Source organism: Gavia stellata, chromosome 8 (assembly GCF_030936135.1).
Source record: "Gavia stellata isolate bGavSte3 chromosome 8, bGavSte3.hap2, whole genome shotgun sequence".
NCBI classification, from domain to species: domain Eukaryota; kingdom Metazoa; phylum Chordata; class Aves; order Gaviiformes; family Gaviidae; genus Gavia; species Gavia stellata.
The window spans coordinates 26,579,751-26,604,870 of record NC_082601.1 but is presented as its reverse complement, the minus strand read 5'-3'; the positions used below and the strand labels follow the sequence as shown (position 1 = coordinate 26,604,870).

Below are 25,120 nucleotides of genomic sequence, written 5' to 3'. Positions count from 1 at the left end.
GAAAACTAAGATCAGTTTTATGAATAATTCTAATGAAATGATTTTTTTTTTCCCTCTCCTCAGATTGCTGTTTCATCGCATATCAGAGTAACACGCTCTAAAAACATATATTCTCTTGAGATTCAAAATGCAGTAGTGAGTGACACTGGAAAATACACAGTCAAAGCAAAAAATTACCACGGGCAGTGCTCTGCTACAGCATCTTTGACTGTACTCCGTAAGTTTGTTCTCTGGGTCTTGTGTTCAGACTAATCACAACTTTTTGCTGTGGTGTGTCTACTAAAATGACTTACGATAGAAGCCACTGGTAATGTTGATTTAGGTATTTTAACAAGTTCCTATTTCTTTTTTAGATTATATATACAGAACTCAAATAGCCATAGAAACCTTTAAAACACACAAAGAGGAGCACACCAATGCTCTATTACATCAATAGATGCATGTTAACGCAAGGCTATGAGCATTCCTTCTAGGATGACTGTGTTAAGACCTTGGTGCTGGCAATTACTCTTTCCTCATTGGAACAAAATCTGTTCCAATAAAACAAAGTAATTCCACAGTTAAAATTTTTTGTGGTAACTTAGCCATAACTGACCTGGGTTTAGTATTTTATTGGCTGTACCATATTGCAGTTCCTAGCATCAAGGGGTTGCTATGATTTGCTTCTATGACTGTGCTTGGGTTTAAAGGAAAGCTACAGTGATCGAGCTTTTCTGTCGCCTTTTATAGCTACAGAACAATGCAGTGAAATACAGACTTTCCTATACCATGCTTGTAAGAACTTGAAAATATTGCACAACTTCTACAAACATGAACTGAACACACAATTTCTCAGTGTCTAATTCTAGTAATGATTCTAACAGCAAACGCTGTGTGATGACCTGTTTCTTCTTAAGTATTTTTTTCCTTCAAGCTCATATATAATAGTAACAGTTCTGTTTCCTACTTGTTTCATTTATAAATTACTGTTTGCGATTTGGACATTGTGAATCAAATGAGTGTAAACAATTTTATACTCCACTGCAGCTTTCCATTGAAAGCAAACTATGCCATCTCTTCATTTCTGTAAATTAACCATCTAGAACTGCATGACTTTGTTCGTTAATGTGACATTATTGGTTTTTCCTTCTATGTTTGCAATGCTCCTCAGCTCTAATAGAAGAACCTCCAAAAGAGGTAGTATTGAAGACAAGTGGCGACGCAAGCATGCACGAAAGTTTTTCTTCTCAGTCCTTTCAAATGGCTTCTTCTAAACAAGAGGCTTCATTCAGCAGTTTCAGCAGTAGCAGCATGACTGAAATGAAATTTGCAAGCATGTCTGCCAAAAGCATGTCCTCCGTGAAAGAATCCTTTGTAGAGATGAGCTCCAGCAGTACTATGGGGAAATCTAGTATGGCTCAACTGGAGAGTTCAACTAGTAAAATGCTTAAATCAGGTCTGAGAGGTGAGCAACACAATTACTGGTAGAGTGAGTGCTTCTAAACATCCTAAAGTAGTCCTCAGAATAAACCTGCCCCATGGCTTAGTGGAAACAGACTAACTTGGTATTTCTTCTCCTGTTTTGTAAAGGAGTACCACCCAAAATTGAAGCTCTCCCATCTGATATCAGCATTGATGAAGGAAAAGTTCTCACACTATCTTGCGCCTTTTCGGGTGAACCTGCTCCCGAAATAACATGGTACTGCAGAGGAAGAAAAATTACCAGTCAGGAGCAGCAAGGTAGATTCCACATTGAAACCAGTGAAGATCTAACCACCCTGATCATCATGGATGTCCAGAAGAACGACAGTGGACTTTATACCCTGAATTTAGGAAATGAATTTGGTACCGATTCTGCCACTGTGAATATTAATATTCGATCAATTTAGAGAGCTTGATCTGTATTATTTACACTTGTCTTTTTACAAGTGATTCATATATGGACTGAAATATCTGATCTGTAAATATAAAAAAAAATATTTTTGTACCTACCTGAATGAGACAAAGTGCAGAGCTATACATTATGACTTATAGTCATTATTGACCTAAGAATTTTAAACACTTTTTTCACTGACTTGTACATACTGTATATAGCCGAAGTTAACGGTTATGAAGTTTTGTACCATTTATTTTACGACATTTTGAAATGTAACTTTTGGAACTAACGGTTGGTAGGAGAAAGTTTCCTAGCAAACGACTACCCTGCTCAACATTTAACTAATTTTTGTGCCTCAACTCGTTGTTGATGTCTAAGAATGCCTCAACAGGTAGAGAGGCTCCCTGTTGAAGATTACCTACACCTAAGAGATGATACTGTGCATAGTATTTCATACATGCACGAATATTTATGTTGAATCAGAAATGTAAGGCATTGGTGATGTTTGCATTTACCCTCCTGTAAGCATTGCTTTAATGTTTTACATTGGATCTGATTACGTCATAATTTTCATACCTGACTGACAATTTTTGGACAAAGTGCAAGCGGCCAGCACTTTGTTCACCCAGTGTCTGTGTACTGTTTCTGACATACTGACTGCCTAAATAGCTTTAAAAAAGTAACACCACCTGGCCATCCCCTTAATCAACAAAGCTATTTAGGTACTCAAGTGCAGCAGCAGTACCCCTCTTGGAGGTTCATAGGGTGCAGTGATTGAGTTTGTGTGGTAGTAGTAGACATCCAGTAGTCACTTCCAGGCAACTAAGGAATGAACCACAGTTTAAAAACAAACTGTTGTAGCAACATCAAATACCACCCTGCACTTCAATTTGCTTTAGTTCTGCTAATGTAGTAATAAATCTTGTTAGCTGTTGAACCTCCTTCAAATAGAATTGTTCACTTGAAATAAAGCATGCTTTCTGCACCATAAAATCGGCGACTCCTTGTTATTTATCACGCTCTGTTTTTACAGTTCCCATACTACACTACAGGAAAAGAGCTGCTGAAAGAAAAGACTGGTTAGAAATGCAATTCTCCAATGTAAACCAGGTAGCTAGCTAACTGTTGAAAATCCATCCATCTATCAGAAACAGCCTGGCCACCAGAAAGTCAGCCTTTAAAAAAAGTCAGACTTAAAAAAAGAAAAAAGTTTTCTTCATAGGTTCTTCATTGACAAAGGATAAATTCTAGCATATGCCTAAGCATTATACTGTTCTTATTATCCCTCTGTTAAGTTAATTTCCAGGCTTTCCACTACACCCGATATGGATAAATCGCTAATCTCTCTTCTTTATAGCTTGTCTCTGCTGAAAGTGGTTAAAAAACTGCCTCCAGGAAAGCTGGCTATTACCTCCTTTTTTTGGCAGCTGCCACTAGTACAGACTAGTTGACCTTAATTGCCTGGACCTGCAAGTTCTCACCTCCCATGGGTGATTAAGGGCCCATGACCCATCAGTACTTCATCCCTTACGTCAGCTGACATATCTGTAAGAGCAAAGCCTGTCTTTACATTCCTGGGGGGAATCACAAATCCCATGCAGCCAGGTCACAATTTTGGTTACCTATGGGAAAAGAGTATCAAGGTCAAAGGAGCAACTCTGCTTCTAGAATTCACTCTGGTCAGCAGAAATAGCCTGAGAGCAAATACACTCACAGAAATGCAACACTGCTTCAGGGGGTGTAACATTCTCTTACCTGGAGCAAGAGCATTAGTTAGCAACACTATGCCTCCCAGGGTACTAGTACTACTACTACTACTACTACTACTACTACTACTACTACTACTACTAAAAAAAAAAGCTCAAATTCATCAGAAGTAGTAAAGCAGGTAGTATGTTTAAAAACCCATTCCAAAAAGACTCCCAGTAGAAGCAGACCCTTCTGTGGCCTCTACTGACTTTAGACATATTTACTTGATCAAGAGGAAAGCACACTGGTGTGGCAGTGTAAGCAAGTTCATTCTGCCTGTACCTCTCTAGCCAAACCCTGCACAGTACTTAAGCAAGCACATCTAACTTTAAGCAGATGAGTCAGTCACGTGCCTAAAACTAGGATTTAAAGTACTTACAGACTTTGCTGAAGCACAGCTTTAATAGATAACTTTACATGCCAACCTGCTGAGCCAGTATTTTTTCACAAGACTGCTAAGCAAATGCTAATATAGAGTGACACTGATAAAGTCACAACCTAAAGCTTCAATATTCAGTGTCACAGAACACATCCCTAAACAGTAAAATTTTTCATGACAATAAAGCAGTCTCTGGATAAAAATAAACATAAAACAAACATAAAATGAGCAATGACCATTTCAAATTATTTGCTTATTATAATCAGGTCAAATATTGGGATTTTTAACTGTACATACTGACATTTGCTCTCTTTAAAAGATAAAAATCTATTGCACTACAGGACCAAGTTCAGAAAAATATCCTACCACTGATACGTGTGCGAAGGCATTTGGACTTCATGTTTCCTGGGTCCTGATGCGTAAGAAAAAAAAACAAACACCAAAGCATAACACAGTCACAAATAAATCATTCAGTTATTTCCACAGTAGAACATGCCATAGTACTAACAGCAGCAGTACAAAGGAGAAAGGATGACAGAGAAAGTAAGGTACACTGACATGTCAGAAAATGACAGCTAGGCTGTAGAAAAATAAGAGTCAGACCCATGTAAGGTAACTACAACCTGATTCTGCCACTGTAACCCAAACTTTGTGGAAAATGCCTGGGCAGCCTACAGAGTGCACTGAGAAAGGGAAGGTACAGAAGTAGCCAAAGCAATACTTATCACAAAAGAATATGAAACACAGGGAAAAGGAGGACACACTCTCAAAACCTGTCCCTTGCCAGGATTTAAAGTATTACCTTTGACATCCACAACTGACAGTCTTGGAGATGCCCATTTCTCCTTCCCTTTGAAAAAGCTGAAGGAGGCCTTTTTTCTTTTTTCTTTTTTTAAACACATCTGTAAGATACAGTTGTGCTCTCATCTTCAGCCTTCTCTCCCATATGCTTGCTGGTTAGAACAGTCAGGATATGGCTATGGCAATACCTATGTATATTGGTGCATAAACAGCCACGATGATCATGTCCTACCATGAAGAAGAAGGTGGCACCAGACAGCAGAGCTGGGAAACAATCTGACTATTTTCTTACGGTAATCACTTGCCAAACAACATTCTGGATTGTTCATCAAGACTTAACAACTATCAACATGCTAAGTAAATTAAATTCCTAAATGACACCTTCTAATCACTACTGTACATACACAGTGGGAAGAGCAGAGGTAAAGCATTTCTTTTAGCATGTTTTAAAGTGCAGGCCCTTACTCTATCTTCTAGTAAGCTTGTTCATGTCAGTGTGTTAGACATCCTTTGCAAAATAGTGAAGCCCCAGTTCCCCTGCTGTATGGGCAGAGGAATGCCTAGTTTCCAAATCTTAGTTCACTGCTTAAGTCAGCTGCTAAGGGGCCAAGTCCTTCCAAGGCAGTGGCAATTCCAAGGATGTATATACAGTTACAGTCACATGGGGAGCTTTACCAGTGAAATAAAAATCTATAACATTAAAGACCAAAGGACCATAAACAGCAGAGATTTTCAGGATGGCAACTGGTGATTTGGGCACCCAGGTTCTACATAAAACCCCTTTAAGCAGTAAGATTCTCTTCCAGATCTGGATCTGAAACTCTTAGGTTCAGCCCTCAAAGTAGTCAGTAAAGAAACACCCATAACAGGCAGGTTTCACATTAACTCTTTTAAAGCAGGACAATGAAGAACATCTGAAAAAAAAAAATAGTTTTCAGACACAGACACCCCCTACATTCAGGTATTATACCCCTTTAAAAAGTTATTAACTTACACCAGCAGGAACAACAGCTACACTACAATACTCAAACTGATGGTGGCATAACAAGCAAAACTGAAGTTTACAATTTGTGAAAATAAACTTAATACAAATAGCTGTGATTTTGATTTTTAAATAAATTAAGTACATTGTTTTTTATGCATAACCAACCTCTGAAGTATTCCTAACCCAAAGATTGCTTTCTCTGGGGAGAAAAAAAAAAAATTAGAACAATCAAGCTGACTTACCATACACTAAGTGGAAAGAAAAACAAACATTAATTTTCAGAAGTTTAAAGCCTCTGAATGTTGTAATCTCAGTATTCACAAACCTTCAAATCACTGCGTGCCTGATCATTAATTCTTTATAGTACCAGCTGGTAAGCCATTTAAGCACATTCCATTTCTAACTATCTGATGGTAGAGATTTCAGAGATATAACTCAGTAACTAGAAGCTATCGCTTTTCACCTAAATTGATGTAGTATGCTCATATTCTTTATGAGATAAATCTGAAACCAATTCAATTTTTTAAATAGTGTTTATCTCTTCAGAAGCAATTGAGATCAGAACATTCTACATTGAGGTTCAGCTACCATTCTCCACTGGAAAGAATAATGATACAATTAGACACTCCCGATAAGCTCTCGCCTAAACTTGGAAATGAAAGTGTAAGAGCATCCAGATTTTTTTTTTAAGTCTTACTACACATGGATCATTGTGATTCAACCAGCTAAGTATCATTTTCAGAAATGACTCAGATACCAGAAGTATGATGGCATATCATCTTCACTGATTTCATTGAAATACATTTTAAGATTTTTGCCACAGAGTTTGGCACAGGTATACATAAAAAGAGCAGATTTAACCTTAGCAGGAACACATTACATATATACAAAGCCATGAGTCCAGCTTTAGTGACATGCAGAAACCCAAAACAGTACTGAAGTTGTTATATGCAAATTTTGTGCTTGAATCTAATCATTACAACTTTTGTCTAAAAAAAAAAATCCTACCTGTGGCAGTATTTAAAATTATTTACTACTACATGCCCTGATCAGTCTCAGAGTTTTTTGCACAATGTGCAGTCCAAACTATTTTCTCTGTAGCAGTTGAAAGCCAGAAAAAGATATTTGTTAATGTGACATGTACAAGCTGGCAGAAGCCTCAGTGAAATTTCAAAAAGCAGCTCTAAGACAGCGTATGACTCAAGACACACTCTCATTGCAATATGTAGTTTACTTCTCTGAACATCTTAGTTAATACTTATTTTTACAAGTCATAAGTGTCATACAGAATACATTAAAGCAAACATTCAGAAAAAAGGTACAAGCATGTGTGTGGCTGATATGCATATGCAAATGCTAGTTGCATGAAAACTGACAGAACTGAGCACAAATGACAGCTCTGAGCTAGTATCCACAAAAAACTTTACTTGTAGGAGCCATTCCATTCAACGCTGACATAATGGTTTATAAACTACTATTTCATACATGGACAACAGCTCATATGTTTTTCCTCAATGTTTGGACCTATTTTGATTTAGATAAATCAACATTCCAGAAATTTATAAGGAAAGCTTCCATTCCATTCCCATCTGTCCTTTCCAGCCTGCTTCAAAAACACCAAATTATTCATATACACAAAAGGAAGACTAGTTAAACCAAATTAAAGGAGATTTGATTATAAAAACAGATTTTGGTATGTGCTTAAGTGCAAAAAACCCTGTACATTTATTTAACAATTGTTTAAATCAAAAACAGTAAATAGCTTGCTTAAAGTGCTCTACAGCTGAGACTTTATAGACCAAGTTTATCGCTAAATGAATACCCAAAAAATCCCCAAAAGCTTACAATGCTAACACTAACAACCTTATGGACCAAGGTGCTAGTAGGCACTGTTATACTATATTACTCATTAATTATTAAGAGAGTCAGACTCCGATCTCGTTTACAGTTAATGCAAATTCACACTGATGTAACTGAGAGCAGAATCTATCTCCTGATGTATACCATCCTCAAATAATATAAAGGAGTCGCAAAAACAGAAGCTCCCATTTGTATAAATATGTCATAAATAAAATATGTATAGATACAAATACTCATTACAACAGCAGCTTAATGGTCTAATATTTCAGCACTTGCTTCTATAATACTTGCTAAAAAACACATCTTACGTGAGTAGAGTAAATCTTAACAGTGCTGCAGTAGATATTTGTGATGCTACACACCCCAGAAATAATTTATGCAGATTTTGAAGCCTTTAGTAGATCTTTAGAAGTGAAAGTAGGTAGAAATTTTTGATGCAAAAAAGAATAAATAAAAATTATTAAATATCCAATGTTTGGTACAAATGCTTCATATTAAGTTATTTTTATACATTTGTTTAGAAAAATACACTAACTATTTCTACTTTCATTGGCTAAAAATAAGGACCGGATTATGTATATCCTTAAGTTTTTAAAGAAGGCAATGTTAATTACAGTCAAGCTGCTAGAGTAGACCCATTAGTGCCCATTCCCACAGCCCTTACGCAGGCAAAAAAAGCCATTGCAGGGCTAATCACAGCTCCTGGTGGATGACCTGGTACAAATGACCAAGAGGCCCATGGCACAAGTTGCAATTTCTCAAAAAAAAAAAAAAAACCCAAAACCACAAAAAAAACCCCACAACCTTTTTGCCAAAGTTTATAACCTGCAGGTTTACTAATGTATCAGTCAGACCTTCACACTTCTTAAAAAGAGCTACATTTACAAATATGGATGCTTATCTGTTAAGCCACCATTTGTTCCAAAAAAATGCACATTCAAACTGTGAAATATTAGGAAAATACTCTTGCAAATAAACTATATAAAGATAAAATACACTTCAAAAAGAGTTTTTATGTTATTCTATAAAGTGCAGAGAAATCCTTCTAAAAAGGGAAATGACTACTTCTTATCACAACAGTATAATTACAGCAGCCTTTGCATAGCATTATTTATAGGAAATTGAATACTTTCAGCTTCTTCAAGAAAAGGATGAGGGAGTCTCTTCCAGTTCAGATCTTTCCTTTGATACAGATCTATTTTCTTCAGGAATGGTTGATGATACCAGATCTCCATTGGCAGCACTTCTAGAACAGTGAGCAGATCCTATGAAGATATCAGTAAGCATTTAATTTTCAACCCCAAAAAGCTCAAAACCTCATCCAATCTGTCAGTTATTCTATTTGCTAACTATTTCCTATACATAAGCAATCAGCAGCATAATCACTCTGGACTTTTCCTGAAAGATTTCAATCAATATCATGACCAAGGATGATGGATATGAAGAATGTTCAGCTAGTATTAAGTAATTTTTTAAATTTTTTTTTTAAACACACAAATTATTTCTACATCATGAAGAACAGTAATCCGTGAGGTGCAGACATATTCTGTACAAGGAAGAACACATGAACTTTTTTTTAAAAGAACTGATGCATTGATAAGCATTTAATTAAAACATTTTCTGTTATTAAAATTAAATGGATAACTCACTGCAAGTTGAGTATTGCTAGGCTACCTGACAGGAAGAGAAAGAACTAAGATAACTGGAAGGCAGCAGAGGGAACTTCTAACACAGTAAAAGAAAACAAAAAAACAGAGAAACTGAGCTAGAAACTAGAGCTACATAGTCAGGAACCAAAAAAGCCTGGTATTAGCAGAAACACACAAGACAAAGACTCTTCTCAGCAGTCCTGAAAAGAGTCAGACTGGGTAACCAACACTAGAAGGTCCAGATGGTAATAACAAAGGCCTTGCATTATAGGAAGCTAGACTGATGTGCACCTACATTAGCAATGAGACACAGAATAGGATCTAAACTAAGTTTATTAGCTTGGGATACATGCTGGCATACCCTATGCTGGTAGCAGATGAGTGAGGTGAAAGAGGTGGTCACCCTGCAACATGTAAGCATCAAAGAACCAGGGAAATGGTGTGGAAGTGCTAATACTGGCTTCATGCTCTTATGTAAAGCATTAGTACCTCTTTGTGCTCACGTGGGCTTTCAGCAATGCACAGGCCTCAGGTTTTTTCAATCCAAGTGAGGCACTAGGCACTCCAAAAGGAAGCAAGACTAAACCAGAACTAGTCAAGAAGAACTAGTCAAGTTAAAGTCTCCCTGAGAGGAGTTAAGATGGAGTCAAAATGTCAGCAAGATTCAAAAAGAAGTAACACAGAAGAACTAGCTACTAACTCAGTAGGCCCATCTAATCAGGAGGGAATAATATTCTGATCATGACATCATTTCATAATTTTTGGGTTGCTTTTATTTATTATTGGCAAGACTGCGCTCTTTCAGAACAGTGCTGTTCTCTACAAAAGGCAATCAGTCACTGAAATGAACCATCTTTCCACAATGCACTGGGTGGAAATTACCCCCCGCCAGTCACAGGGGTCACAGAAAGGAGAATTTGTTTTGTGATAACAAGCAGGTGGCAAACAACAGTATTCCAACATCACCTACCAGAACATCGTTCATGTAAGACTCTGTTAGTACAAACATCCCTTTTCTGGTTATGTCTCTGTTTTATCTTGCCCGTAGTCTCACTGATTGCAATACAACTACTCCAGCTGTAAGATCCTTTTCAATATGAAGGAAAGCCAGCAAAAGTCAGCCACATAACAAACTACATAAGTGCTTTGATTTATAATAGAGGAATCTTACAACCAAAACTTTGCGTAACTAAGAAAACTTTTTTCCTCATGCTGATATCAGCACTAGAACAGCTGCTGTAAACAGGGTAAAAAATTGTACAGAAAGATACAAAAGAAAACCATTCCTCTTCCAAACTTACTCTGAGAATCTTCAAAGGGAGTATCATTATAAGATTCTGTATCCGAGTATGTTCTTCTGCGCCGCTGTGAAAATCGGTGAAGGGATGAAATTGGTTCTTTTACAGGGTGATTATTCCTACAAAAGAAATTATATCTATCAGTAAGCAAAATCTGTAACAGCCCACACAAACTTAATATACTTCAAATTTAAAATCATTTTGGTGCTTAGATTAAACTGTTAGTATCAGTGTTTTTCACTATACTAAACTAAAACTGGCACAGTCAAGAAAACATTCTTAATTTTCACAACTATAAAGCCTGAAAATGGAAATAAAAATGTAATATTATCTTTGCATGCAGAAGAAAATAATTTGAGAATCTGAAATACTGACCCAAAAAGAATGTTAGCATTTCAAGCTCTATGTTTAATTTCATTAACTTGTCAGAATAGATCATTCACATAAAGTTTCCGGCATGAAGAAATTTTTATAGTGTATTAGAGACAGCAGCTGCATTACTTCCCACCGACACTGATAATCTGCACCCTTGATTTTCAAAATTAGATCAATTTATGCTGTCTAATTTTTTTCCCCAAGCGAACAATTCCTCTCACATTTTGATTTTAATGCTAGCAGGTTCAGGGAGGCTTTTTGAGACATAAGAAAAAAAGCTTAATGAAATAGAAAATTACCTTTCTGAATAGCAAGGACCAGGGTGGCTAATGGAACGCTTCATCTAGGAAAAAAAAACAAATAAAACAAAAAACCCACAAACAACAAACCACATAAAAAATGTCACAAGCTACTTACAAGAATAATATGCATACCTACATTAATTTTTACTTTATTTACCCTCTACAAAGAAGGAGGGCAATCGGGTTTTTTTAATTAAAAGCAACCATTCTCAGTTAAAAATCTGATTTAACTACATGAAAACAGATGGATTGCCATCAATATTAAAAGTTTTAAAGCATTCACACACGAAATAGTTTACTACAAAGCATACTACCTAGTTTCTATGGAATCCATTCTCTCTTGCTCCAAAGTTCCTCATGGAGCTATTTGTCAATTGCTATGATGTACAGAAACATCAAGACATTTTTCCTCTACCAAATGCCAGCTTAAATTCCCTATTACACAATAAAGCCAATCCTGCCTCTTGATTCCTTGTGGTTCTTCTGATATCACTGTCAAATCTCTATGCATATCAAATAAAGTTATTAATTTAAATCAATAATGATCAGCCTTGTAATTAAACTGATCAAGGATAAAGAGACAAGAGATCCAAGTGCAAAGAAAGGATTCCCACAACAAAATACCACAATACAGCTCATCTTGGAATCTATACTGATAATCGAGAAGACATTTAAGATGATTCCACAATACACTGCCCTTCTAAGGGAAATAATCAGTAGTGAAGAGTTATGCAAGTAATATCTTTACCATTATTTACCTTTTTGTTGTTAAATAAGGGCATGTTAGATTAATACAAACATTTTGAATTATATATACTGAACAACATGCTATCTTGCTGAAGTGTTTCAAGCCACAAGGCACTTATCTGTTTAAACAGGAGGCAAGATTATGAAACTTTTTAAGGTCAGTCTACAGCTAGCATTCTAAGAAACAAAAACAGCTGAACTGAGGAAAAGTTAAACCTCATTCATTTACAAGATACCTCATTACAGGGTCTTGACATATACAATAAATTATTCTGATTACGCAAAGGGTAGAAAACAAAGAGTGGGAATGGAAAATTATTGATTTATATTTAGGACCAGTACCGGTCATAACAAAGTCAAGATTTCAACTGTTGACATCATAGCACATAGCAATAGTATAGTCTTCTACCATTCCTCCCCCCAATCTAATCAACAATTTGACACTTAGAAAAAAATAGTATTTCAAAATGTCTAAACCATTTGGACAGGTGATGGTGACACAGGAGAAACTAAGGGATCAGGGTGAGACAGCTGGAACATTTCTGGCTTAAACTTGGCATTAGCGATCTTCACACATTCTTCAAGTGTTGTGATAAATGTATTACATGTGGCACTAAGCAAGGAAGAGGCTTCATTCATGTTCTGAAAATAAATGAAAATACAAGCATAAGCAAGAAAAAAAATGAAAATATGCAAATACAACTCTCCCCCACCACCACTCACACAAACTAACTTCCCTCCTTATCACTAAGAACTTCCATTTCTTATTTTATTTAATCAAATGTACACCTTCCAATGAGGTTAATTTAAGGAAACAAATGTGACAGCATTGTAGTTTCTTTCTGACATCTGAATTACTTTAGGGTATCAGCCAACAATGCCATAACGTTTTTACTGCAAAGCTTGTCTCAGAGTGATGAACTGGTATCAGAAGATCATTCAGTGAAACAAATGAATTGCAGCAGAATGTGCAAACAGCTTTATTGCTCCAGTGCAAGGAGCCTGCAGGTCAGTTTCACCGTGCTGTAAATCGACAACAATTTGCTGTGCTGTGACTAAGCATCAATCCCTTGCTTTGTCCTAAATGGACAACAATATTGTCCACACACTGCTCAAGAGTGTAAAGAATGAAGCCATTCATAATTTCCAGCACTAACTTTCATTCAAAAGCAGAAACACTAGAACAATTTTACTTGTGTGTATTCAGAGAGACTTATCTACACTGCAGGTTTCCAATACCTGTAACACTAGCTTTCACTGATAACAAAATGGAATACCCTCCTACACAAGGAAGTAAAGAATGGACAAACAAATTGTTCGTGTAACAGATATGCGAAACAAGACAAATTATTGTGTAACTCATATGGCAGCTCTTCTGGCCTTTTAACCAAATGACTCAGTAACACAATTGCTTCCTAATGCATGTTACAATTACTGTTAAATCATCCAGGTACTTTATGCACATGTAATCACTGTCAGCATTATATACGCACAAGCACTCAAAAATTGACCTTAGGTTAAATCTCCCAACGTTAGGGAGATGAAAAAGGTGTAAGATGTCAACAGAAACTTCAAGTGTATTATATAATTAGGTTCTCCAACGGCATACTAGAAATTCTGTACCTCAATGCTGGGAGGAGAGTGAGTCTCATCACGGTGAACAAATTCTTGTATTGTATGAACTTGCTGCATTAAAAGGTCACAGTAGAGACGAAGTTCGGACATTTTGGTTTTAAGAGATTCATTGGTCTCACTTATTTCTATAAAAAAATAATGGAAATATCAATTTATTGCATACAATGTATGTACACATTTTAATTTTTAAGCATTTTTCATTTAAATATCAATTTAAAAATTCACTTAAACTTTCACTTAATTTTGAGGAAAATTGGATTCCACAATGAGTCAAGAACTGCACACGAAGCAGATAATAGCATCAGCTATCCAAAAGTAACAGCTAATTTAATGACCATTAAGAAAGAGGCACATTACTAGGAAAGATAAAGTTGAAGTCTTTCCTAGCTGCAATGTAATGTAGAAAAAATTTAGTGGATGAAATTTACACCCACCAGAGTGGCTGGAAATGGTTACATTAGGCCATCCAAGAAAAAAAATTATGGAAAAAACAATAGTAACCATAAAGAATCAAAACAGCAGAAATTAAACGGCTTCACAACAGCTACAGCATGTTTGTTCTCGTAACGACAATAGGTTGCTAGTATTTCAGCTTCTTAAGATAGAAGAGGTCAATGGAGGTGACCTCTAATTCAAACATCAAGGGGAAATTTACCATACAGATTACTAGAAATAATTACGATTTATATTTGAAGACAATAATACTGACTTTCTACCACAATATTTGCACTATCATTATCTGAAAACAACCATTTGAAAAAGTGGTAAGATTGTATATGCTCTAGGTAACACACATACCTTTTTCTTTTTTCGTTCTGGTATCTGCTAAACAGGCTTTTGCACTCCCCAATGCTACCAGCCACCTTTGCCTTTCAGCTGCATTAACTGCTTTCATATAGAAATGCTGTTCCCCTGGGATGATTAGCTCCATTCTTGTGTTGTCTGTTGCATGAACTTATGATAGAGGAGAAAAAAACAATTTTGGAAAAAAACCACCTCAACTCAGTAACAATTATTTATTAAATACAAATCAAAGTATTTTAAAATGTTTATTACAATCCCATAGTAATACAGTAAGTCACAATGTACCACTGCTAAATAACAAAAAGCCCAAAGGTGCTCAACCCTTCTCCCCAGCGACAGGTAGGAACACGAGACACCAAACAGCAGCCAGACTCAAGTACAATGGGGTTCCCTTTCTGCATTAACAATATACTGCATATGAATCTGTAATAACTGTTGGATTCCAAACCTGGTCTAAACATGGCAAACAGAATAGTTTTGTTGCAAGGACAAGTATTTACGGAGGACTAGGCTAAAAACTGAAATAATCTCCTTTCTAAATGAAATCTGGCTTCAGGTCACAGAGTCCTAGAACCAAGAACTGAGGTGGACTTTGTTTACAGTCTATTACATTCAATACTACATCATTAACATGAAGCTCAGCAGACTATTCAGTTATCAACCACAGTTCCTCCAGACCCACTCCCCACTAGCCACGGATGCAGGAGACTGCACCAAATCCAGACTTCAACTATTATCTTTCCTTCACCAAAAGAACAAGATGACATGCAAAATGAATGACTGAAATGGCCAAAAAATGGGATCTTCCACTTCACATCACTGATTTCATCTACACCAAGGAAACAGTAACAAAAAGGAGTTACCACATGAAAAATACTTTGAGGCCTATGTAAAATAAGAAGTCCCACTTTTTAATATACAAGTACCCACATCACAAGGCCAGTCATCTGTGGTGTCTGGAAAGAGGTGAAGAATTGAAAAAAAAAATGGAGAGTTAGACAATGCCTTGCTATTAGCCAAGGAGGTTGACCTACAGCTTAGAACACACTAAAACCTAAACTCACAGTCTGACACAAAACAGTTCACTTACTAACATATACACCCATCACCTATGCATGTGGGCAGCTGCTAACAGTGACAAAAGTAAAAATGACACAGAAAAACAAAAGACTAAACATCTCTGGTTTATAAGAATCTCCCCTTCTGGGTCACTGCTGCTGTTCTGAAAAACTAGCATTTATGAAACAGTCTCTTACCCCGGTCTTAAGAGGGATAAGCGGTACAATTAAGTAACTAGCCGAGGTAACTTCAAGCATAAGCCACATGCACACACCTATTTAAAACAAAAAGGAATATATGGTGGGTTCTAAATCTCAAAACAGAGCTCTGTCAGAAACATTTTTCTTTGTCACCATTTCATAATTCACATTCATTACTATTTGTGAACTATGAAGCAGTCACATTGGACTATAGATAAACAAAAATAGAGGAGGAAAAACTTGTGATGCAAAATGTGTGTTTCTATTTCCCTGGCAGCTAAAATTTCCTCAAGCAGAAATCTATTAACTCTTACCTTTTATTTCACACACAGCCATCTTTATACTTCCTTTGCTGCCTTTGCAAACATCATCCTGTGAATCATAGTATGACAATATCCCATTGTCTAAAACAAACCACCGAGGCTGCCAACCTAGCGATACCAAAAAACATGAAAAGGAAAGTTTAGTCTAATTTACTCAATTGCAAATCAAATTCAGTTCTTTGGCTGTTGAAACTTTTATAAAAAAATGTAAACATTAAACTACTCATGTAACACACCAGGAAGTAAACAATCTGCGCAGTCTGAAGACCAGAGCCGCTCTAAAACCAAACTAGTATATCTGTCCAGATATTTCACTCCCATTCTTTTTGGATGCAAGATTAGCAGTATTTCAGTTTTCACTATATTCCATTCTAGAGCAAAATTAAATTTTAATTTAGCCACCAAGGAATCCTATTTTGAAGGTTGATAAATTACATATCTCTGAAAAACCATTCTCATTCAAGCCTATTTTTCAGGTAGACTTTCCTAAGATTGTAGGATCTTATTTGTAAGACACGAATAAATGACTGATGTCACAAAACGTTATGCTATGGTCTTCTCTGCCTACCGTATTTCAGCGAAAACTTCTATATTTCACACTTAACTACTGACACACCATTTTCTCTGAAAGTAGGCCAGCTCCATCACTGAACAACAATTTAGTGTCAGGCATTGTGTGGGGAACTGAGACATGGCTTATATTCCCAGGTCCATTTGTGAGGACAGCATACACCAGCTCCTCTACTAAGGTTTTCATATAATTTTGCTAATGCAAAGCTGGTAATGACTTCTGACTTCACTACATCTACAAAACAGAGCAGTTTATGCATAGATGCAAATATACCTTTGTTTCCAAAAATAACATCGAACTAAAATATTCCAGTAGAGCATAACAATTACACTGGCCCATTACAGTCTGGGTCAGCTGTACAATAGGAGCGGATTATCCCTCTATTTTACAACTCAACACCAAAATTTAACTTCCTGCTTGGTTTAGGGTTTGGAACGGCAATAACTGCATTATCCAAGAACTCAGCGTATTTGGCGATATAACAGTGTGGTCCATGGCGTTTACCAATTGCCATTCCAACAGAGCAAGCTGCAGCCATCCAGCAACCGTGTATTATAACACCGTATAATCAGGTACCAGACTCTTGAAAATCAGCTAAAGGCTTCATACTACTCACATTAAGCCATTACAAGTTTTAACACTAATTTAAAAATTTGCTTTTAATGAAGGAAACTAAATGTTTTCCACAATGTTTCAGCAACAATAACAAGCTCCTTTGCTGCTTGGCTTCTACTGTTAATGACAACAAGTACTACAGCCTATTTCTGGCTACAAAAATACATAGCAGAGTAACAAGAAAGTTGGTAATAACATTTAAAAATTTCAGTAATATGATTAGATTTTTTTTTTTTTTAATTTGCTGCCCTCCTATATTCTGGGAATTGTAGGGAATTCCTGACACACTGTAATTTTGAAATGCAAGAGGAGCAGATGCTCTCAGTCGGCCAGCACACATGGAAGGAAGGGTTCGGCAGTTTGCTATTTTAGAGAGCTATTGACTTTTAGCAGAAGTTAGCTGCACGTTGATACAACAGTCTATTGTGTGTATGGCATTCACAGTTATTGTTGAATATTTACTTATTAAATAACAGACTTCAAATGGGAAGTTTGTATCAAACACCACAACGGCTCATTACCTGTGACTTTTTACCTTTTGCTACAGTAACATTTTTGGTCACGTAAGTGAGAGTGACACTTTTCATTCTATTTCAAAAAGAAACTTGTACTCATTATTTCTTTCATAACCACAATTTTTCCCATATGTTTTTCCTCCACATTCACTGTGAAGAAGTGACCAAAATATCTCATCAAATATGTATTTAATTACAGTACAACTGTTCTCTTTTAACACAAGGCCACTATACGCGAACACACATTTGCTCTGAAAAATGCAAGATTATGCTCTGTACGCTTCAATTCACAGCAAGCGTGCACAATTCTTGCAACGTGTCCCACATTTTATAAACCCTCAGAATTGAACTCCACGTTCAGAATCCGAATATGCTGAAGCAGAACAGCACACGTGAAGTGCTGAAGAAGGAGAGGGCAAAGAAGATATTGCCAAAGCAGTCAAACACGAGGCGTGATTAAGCACAGTATACGGTCCAACACTGATCTGCTCTAGAGGGACAGTTAGTCCTATTACAGTGTCAGAAGAGAAATCTGTTTCACCTTGACAGGTGGTATCTCTATTACAACAGAGTATGAGACAAACAAAACCAGAGCTTTGACGGCAAACGCAGGCGTTCAGCGCATTTTTGTCTGCAGCACTTCTGAAAGTACATTTTGTGAATACTTCACCTAGGACTAAAGTTTTTTTATCTGTTTTACAGGTTAGGATACAGGAGCTCAGATTAAAAAAAAAATTACCATCCAAAAGCAAATTAAAAGAGAATTCAGACTTCTACATTTAGCACTGAAGATTTAAAGATGTAATCCTAAATGCAAGCAAGGGCACCCTGAAAGTTTGTGTGCTGCAAATTAAGGCTACTTCTGAGAGGAAAGGGGGGAAAACCCCGTAGCTGGGCCGCTAGCGTAAGACACTTCAGACGGCCTTTCCCTGCAGCCTGTCCTGTTACGAGTCCCTGACTAACTTGGCAAGGCGCAATCCAGGTCTCGAGAGGTACTTGCCACCCAGTTCCCACGGGGACCGGGCACATCCTGGCAGTGAGGCTGTCGGGGCCGCGTTGGTGCCCACGCCGTTGGCTACGAGGGAAGCGCGAAGGGGCTCGGCCCGGCGGAGAGGCCTGCCGCCACCCCACGCCACACACGCGGAAGCGCGCGGGGAGCGCTGGCGACCGCCGGCGACCGCCGTCACGCACCGTCCCCCGGCCCAGCCCCCGGAGCTGGCTCCAGGCGGCCTGCCGCGCCAGCCGCCTCAGGGGCGCCGGCAGCCCCCGCCGCTCGCCAGCCGCTTGGCTCTGAACGCAAACGGCGAACAATTTCCCAGCCAGCCCGTTCAAAACGGCTCCCGGCCGCCCGCGGGACGCCGGGAACCCCCGAGGCAGCGGCAGCGCCTCACGGACGAGGCCAAGCGCCCCCCCGCGCGGCGCCGCAGGCCCCGGCCGCCCCAGCCCCCACCGCCGCCCCGAGGCCCCGGCCCCCGCCGCCTACCCGCCAGGTAGTTGGTCCACTTGTACAGGACCCCCTCCATCGCTCAAAGCCCGACGCCGGGCCGCATCCTCCTGCTCCGCCGCGGGGAAAGGGCAACCGCCGCCGCCGCCGCCACGGGGATGATCGCTCACCTCCCGTCCCCGCCGCTACTACTCCCTGCGCGCGCGGAGGCGGAGGCGGAGCCGCTCAGCTCAGGCACGGCGGCAGCGGCGGCCCGCGGCGGCGCCACCCGCCCCGCGGGGCGCTCCGCATCTCCCATGCGCGCCCGGCCGCGCTCCCCGGCCCCCGCCACCCCCCGTGCTTGTTTCCTGACGTCCCTCTCACTTCCTGGACGGAGGGGGCCGGCCCGAAGAATCGCCCGCCCCGTGGCCGACTGGGCCGGGCCCGTCCCTGCGCCCGGAGAGGCTGAGACAGCGCCGATGCGCAGGCTTAGCCCTGCCCCTCGGCCCAGCGGGGACAGTGCCACGCCGGCGGCCTCCCCGGAGCGACATGGGCCGCGGGCTGACGCTTCTCCTCCTGCCACTGGCCCTGCTGGTGGCCCTGCCGCAGGCCGAAGGCGGCACGGCGGCGGCGGAGGTTCAAATAGAGGTGCTGCACCTCCCCGAGGTCTGCAGCCCGAAGAGCAAGAAGGGGGATCTGCTGAACGCGCACTACGACGGTTTCCTGGCCAGCGACGGATCCAAGTTTTACTGCAGGTGGGCCCCCAGGGCACCGGGTAGGGTGGAAGGGAAGGTAGGCCCTAGCCCGGCGGTGTGTGTGGCACAGCCTGCCCGCCCCCAGAAGCAGTAGGTCCCGCTTACCCGGCTGAGGCCGGTCCCAGCGGGACCCACTGCTCTCCCAGCGCTGGCACAGCTTGGGGTCCACGCTAACCACGTTAGCGTTAGTAATTTCCCCCATCTCAGGCTTTATTTTTTTCTCAGCCCAGTGTTGAAGGATGTAGGATTTACCTAGGGGTCAAGAGGGACCAGCGCTGAGGTAAGCTGGAAACCAGAGCCAGGCCTGAGACTGGCGGCAGTCGCCCGTGAAGGGGATCAGCTGAGAGGGTCGCCGAGAGCCTGTAGCCCACACCTCACATGGAGAACCCCTTTGGGTTTGGCAAAAAAAACCCCCACCATGTTATCACTTGCCATGTTCTGTGCTGTAATCTGTGCAGAAAAATTCGGGTTTGGAGGAGGAGCTCCTGGTAGGGATGCAGACTGACTATTTTAGGCAGAAACTTGAGTACAGCATGTACTTCTACATAGTTAGGATTGTGCAGGTGGTTTGCAGTCATTAGGCCCCTTCCCTGTTGCTGCTTCCCTGCTTGATCTGTGCTGCCTTCCTCTTTGCCCCAGTGTTAGCATTTAGGCTTTTGCGTTTTCACTTTGTCCCATCTATCTTCAGGCTGCTTCAGCTTGGTTTAGCTTGCTTTGCACAGAAACTGTTGTGCAAAAGCTGTATTTTTACAGTGCCTTGCTTTTAATGGTGGTGCATCCTACTAGTGAGGCGGGGCTCATCTATGCAGAACTATGGAGGAGTGTCTTTTCTTTCCTTCAGGTACCTGGCTCATTCCTTACCCATATTTGGACAGAGCAGACAGTAGCCTAGTTTATTACAAAATCTTGATTCATTCCCCCCACTTGTATCATTTAAGAAAAAATTAATGTAGGGTAATTCTACATTTAACAGTACCATTTTACTTGCATTTTTTTGCCTGTTGAAAGTGACTGATTTTGCCACAAACAGTGCTGGCTTCTGACTTTTGAGCTACATGCTGCTCAGTCGTCCCTGTTCAGGGTAGCTCCCATCCTGGGGACTTCTCATGGCCAGAAGCTGGCTCAAGCACTGAATATCTAAACTGAACAGAGCGGTGGGTGAGCACACAGTACTGTAGCCAGGATTGCCAGGTTCCCCCAACATACCCCTGCATGCTCCGTCCCAGCCCATCCTACAGTGATGTGAACTGCTGAAGACATTTTCCCTTTCTAGCAGTGAATTGTTCCCAGCGCTCCTCTTCTCACAGAATTCCTGTGGTGGCACCTTGTTTCTGGCATGCAGCGTATATGCTCAGGAAGATAGGATGTTTTTGTAAGAAGTTAGGTTTTTTACTTGGTTTTCTGATTTCAAAAGGAGGTTGCCCCTTACACATCTCAAGATACTTTATATTCTTGCACTCTAAATATTATTGTGTTCTAGTAATCTAATGTATGTTTTTACTGACTGCTAATTTAATGTTATTTAATATTAAAAAAAAAATAAAATACTAAGTTCACTGTTATCCACTCACAATTCTTTTTAATAGTCGGACGCAAAATGAAGGTCATCCAAAATGGTTCGTCCTGGGTGTTGGACAAGTCATAAAAGGGTTAGATATTGCTATGATGAATATGTGTCCTGGAGAAAAACGGAAAGTGATTATTCCTCCATCATTAGCATATGGACAGCAAGGATACGGTAAAAAAGAAGTTTTAAGCCTAAACTTTGTCTTTCCTCTGTTTTACCCTTTCAAACATACAGTATTGTAAATGATTGTAAGGATTGGTGCTCCTGTTATTTTTGGAGGCATTGAAGGTGATGACTGCAGCTGTGCAGCTTAATCCTGCTCATTCCTATGCAGTTTAAGTAGTCCGTCCTCATCATAAACCCACACCCAGGCCTTGCAGTTTGCATTACAATTCATTACATGGCACCCGATGTGTTTTTCCAAGTATTGCCATAACACGAAAAATTGGCAGCAAAAGGAAGATCTTCATGATTAATATCAGCATTTTTTGTCTTAATCTATTATATTCTATTCATGTTTAGTTTCTCTTATTTGACTCCTACCTGCTTAGCCTTTTAATGATATTCTGCGTCCTCTGAGCAAAATAGAATGTAATCCAGTACATGCTACAGAATTAATCTAAGTAGAAATGATTTGTTTAAAATACTGCTTACATTCTGGATAGTTAATGAATGCTATCATCACATAATTGCAGCAGTACAATGCATGAAATCTGATTTGAATTTATGATGCGTAATTGTGCAGTCTACTTCAAAGAAAAATAGTTCCAGTCAGAGTTTTATGCAGTGCTTCAGCACTCATAATTGTAGATAACTTAAATTCAGCTCTGACTTGGGTGTAGTAGTTTCTGTGAAAAGGTAGCTCCTGCTCTGTAATAATTGTTTGGTAGTGATATTATGTCAGAATTCCATCCACCAGTTTTGTCTTTCATACAATTCCGTAGTAGCCAGTGACGTTTACTGGGAATAATTTTTTCCCTTTGAGCATAATGTTTAATAAGTAAGTCTCATAACAACAGTGAAAACCACTGACACAAATAAAAGCATGTTCTTTAACTCTAATGCTAGTGTTAACTGTTTGTTCTAGGTAGGACTTCAAGAAAATATTATTTTCCTACAGCATACGTGTCCTCTGTCTCAGCGTATTCCTGCATGCTGGGGAAGATGCCTGCCTAATCTTGCATTAGAAAAGATGCATGTAGCTTTCTAAATCTTTACATATCTTGCCTTTGTTGGTATGTATATTTGTAAACTACTGGTGCTGAATTCTAGTATTGTATCTTTCTCTCATAAGTAGTATATAAACCATGATTTATATTCAGATATATATTCAGATATTTAAAACTTCTACATTTTTAAAGCTTGCAAGATTAAAATCTTTTGAACTCTGAAACCTGTCATTTTTACTATGGACATTTTAGATGAGTAGTGTGAGTAATAGTTTTTTTTTACCTTCTGTTTATAAACAAAGTAAATTGTTTAGTTTTTCTTCAGTTTACGAAGGACAGGCACAAGCTCAAAAGTCTGTCAAAATTCCGACATTACAATGTCATGCTCACTGGCTTTGGCTATGAATAGAAGCAATTTGCATGTTTACGTTTTAATTTTACATTGCATGATTTCTTAATGCTTTTTTGATGCTACTTTTAGACCTCGCTAGTTTGTTACTGTCTCTCTCCAGTTCCCCTTTTTTTGCCAGATACATGATACAGTGACCTGTGTTTATAGGCAGTGGTGTTTTTACATCAGATATCAGAAAATGCTTTGACACAGGAATAATAAAGTCTAACATGATTTTTTTCTTTTTTTTTCTTCAGAGACCAAACAAAATATTCCAGGGGTTTTGGGGCTGTTTTTGGTGAATCAGATGACTTACTTGCATTCTATTACTTCTTTCTAATGAGATGTATATTTTAAACACTATTTTACATTAAGTCCTTTAACCATAGGTATAATTCATAGTAATTTGGTAAAACCTGATATTGCGTACTTGTTTCTTCAGACAGAAAATACATACAAGCATTGGTCTATTAATGTAATCTTTTAAATCAGATTGCAGGTATTTTAAAAAGGCATATGTCTTAGAATCAGTCTCTCAATAAGCCCCATCATATGACAGTATGTGAAAGAGTGAGAACTTCAGAAATACTTGTTTTTCATGATAACACAAACCCTTCTCTTAATTTTTAAAAGTACCTGAATTGATACAAGCAATATAATTTTGTTTCAGGGAAGTATATTATTTGCAAATCTCTCTCAAAATCATTTATCTAACACAATCTGAACAATCTTCCTGTCTAGCTGTATAATATTTAAATTCAGAGTTTAATCTGAATATTAACACAGCCTTTTGTAATTAAAAAAAGAAAGATGCTTTATGTGCAAATTTATCATATGTGTGATCCCTGACCATAGTGTCTGATTTCTTAAATGTTTTTTTTTTTCTTTTATTCATAGCACAGGGCAAGATACCACCCAATGCAACATTGATCTTTGAGATTGAACTTTATGCAGTGAATAAGGGACCTCGCAGTGTTGAAGCATTTAATCAAATAGACAAGGACAGTGACAAGAAACTCTCTGAACTTGAGGTAATATGATGTAACTAATTTGGATTAAATAATTTAAAAAACTATAGTATATTTGCATCAGTGTTATCTTTACATGACCTGCCTCTGCTGCAGTTTATCATGTAAAGCTTCTGTATGCATACACAAACTACATTGTGCAACGTTGAAATTTGCTTTGATTAATACATTAGTATGTCTCAGACTTGCTGGGAGACAAACTTTAAATGTGCCTGCACTGGAGCCACAATAACTTACACATATACCCCAAGTGTCCTTGAAGATAGCTCTTCAGTACTGGTGTAAAAGCCACAATGGTTGGACTTGTTTCTTTTCTTCTAGATAAGCCAGTATTTGAAAGAAGAATTTGCAAGAGATGGCAAAAAACGTCATCCCTCAGTCCATGATGAAATCTTAGCTGATATATTTAAGAAGAATGACCATGATGGAGATGGTTTCATATCAGCAAAGGAGTACAATGTCTACCAGCATGATGAACTCTAAAAAAAGATCTTAAAAAATCTGTGGCTGTTTTCTGGACACTGAATTTTAAGGAATAATACTTTGTCACAGAATTTTTTGTATTTTTTTTATAGAGGCATCTTTTTATATCTCTTAAGGTGACTGTAAAAATCTTACTTTTAACATTCAACTAATAAAATATGTTAGATATTTCAAAAGAAAGAAATAAAATTGGAAAACACCATGATCTGTTATTAGTGGTTCCTGCGTCATGTCCTAATCTACAGTATTGCTCAGTAGTCTTTCTCGTTGTGTAAAATACTGATGAAAATAATTATTTCTGTGCTATCAAGCACACAAAAATGGTTCCGGTACCATCCAGCTGACATAGTTAGAACATAACTTCTCAATCCCCTGTAAAATAAAAGGGGAAAACAGAATCCCAGGAAGGTAACTGTTAAACCTCTGCAGGCTTCTAGGCTAGCTTCTTAAAGAATTGCTGTTTGCAGCAAATTTGACTATAAAAGGCCTTAAAATAAATGAACACTGGCTATGAAGTGTCAAGATTAAAAAAAAAGGGAACTTAAAATAACCTCTTTGATGTAATATTAACATGAATAATTA

General features: G+C 38.7%; 3 protein-coding genes across 4 annotated transcripts in view; 2 read left to right on the top strand and 1 right to left on the bottom strand.

The window, feature by feature from the left end:
* TTN (titin) overlaps positions 1 to 2,842 on the top strand; it is a 243,708-nt gene extending 240,866 nt beyond the window's left edge. Inside the window, exons 255-257 of the mRNA XM_059820083.1 lie at positions 64 to 217; positions 1,151 to 1,444; positions 1,570 to 2,842. Coding sequence (XP_059676066.1) covers positions 64 to 217; positions 1,151 to 1,444; positions 1,570 to 1,868 — 747 coding nt within the window. The 3' untranslated portion in view covers positions 1,869 to 2,842. The remainder of the gene's footprint in view (positions 1 to 63; positions 218 to 1,150; positions 1,445 to 1,569) is intronic.
* Positions 2,843 to 8,262: 5,420 nt separating this feature from the next.
* Positions 8,263 to 19,248, bottom strand: PLEKHA3 (pleckstrin homology domain containing A3). 2 transcript variants are annotated; one of them, XM_059820346.1, is made up of 8 exons: positions 19,206 to 19,248; positions 16,013 to 16,129; positions 14,434 to 14,589; positions 13,624 to 13,760; positions 12,478 to 12,642; positions 11,251 to 11,294; positions 10,580 to 10,695; positions 8,263 to 8,875 (listed from the first exon to the last, which is right to left on the bottom strand). In XM_059820346.1, exons 1-8 carry the CDS (start codon positions 19,243 to 19,245, stop codon positions 8,715 to 8,717), a joined length of 936 nt encoding a protein of 311 aa, XP_059676329.1. In that variant the 5' UTR covers positions 19,246 to 19,248; the 3' UTR covers positions 8,263 to 8,714. The 2 variants fall into 2 exon arrangements, with proteins under 2 accessions (XP_059676329.1, XP_059676330.1); XM_059820347.1 differs by having other exon boundaries at positions 8,733 to 8,894.
* Positions 19,249 to 19,694: 446 nt separating this feature from the next.
* FKBP7 (FKBP prolyl isomerase 7) lies at positions 19,695 to 24,717 on the top strand. Its single transcript, XM_059820440.1, has 4 exons — positions 19,695 to 19,900; positions 21,487 to 21,638; positions 23,925 to 24,058; positions 24,377 to 24,717. Exons 1-4 carry the CDS (start codon positions 19,695 to 19,697, stop codon positions 24,536 to 24,538), a joined length of 654 nt encoding a protein of 217 aa, XP_059676423.1. The 3' UTR covers positions 24,539 to 24,717.
* The last annotated feature ends 403 nt before the right edge of the window (positions 24,718 to 25,120 follow it).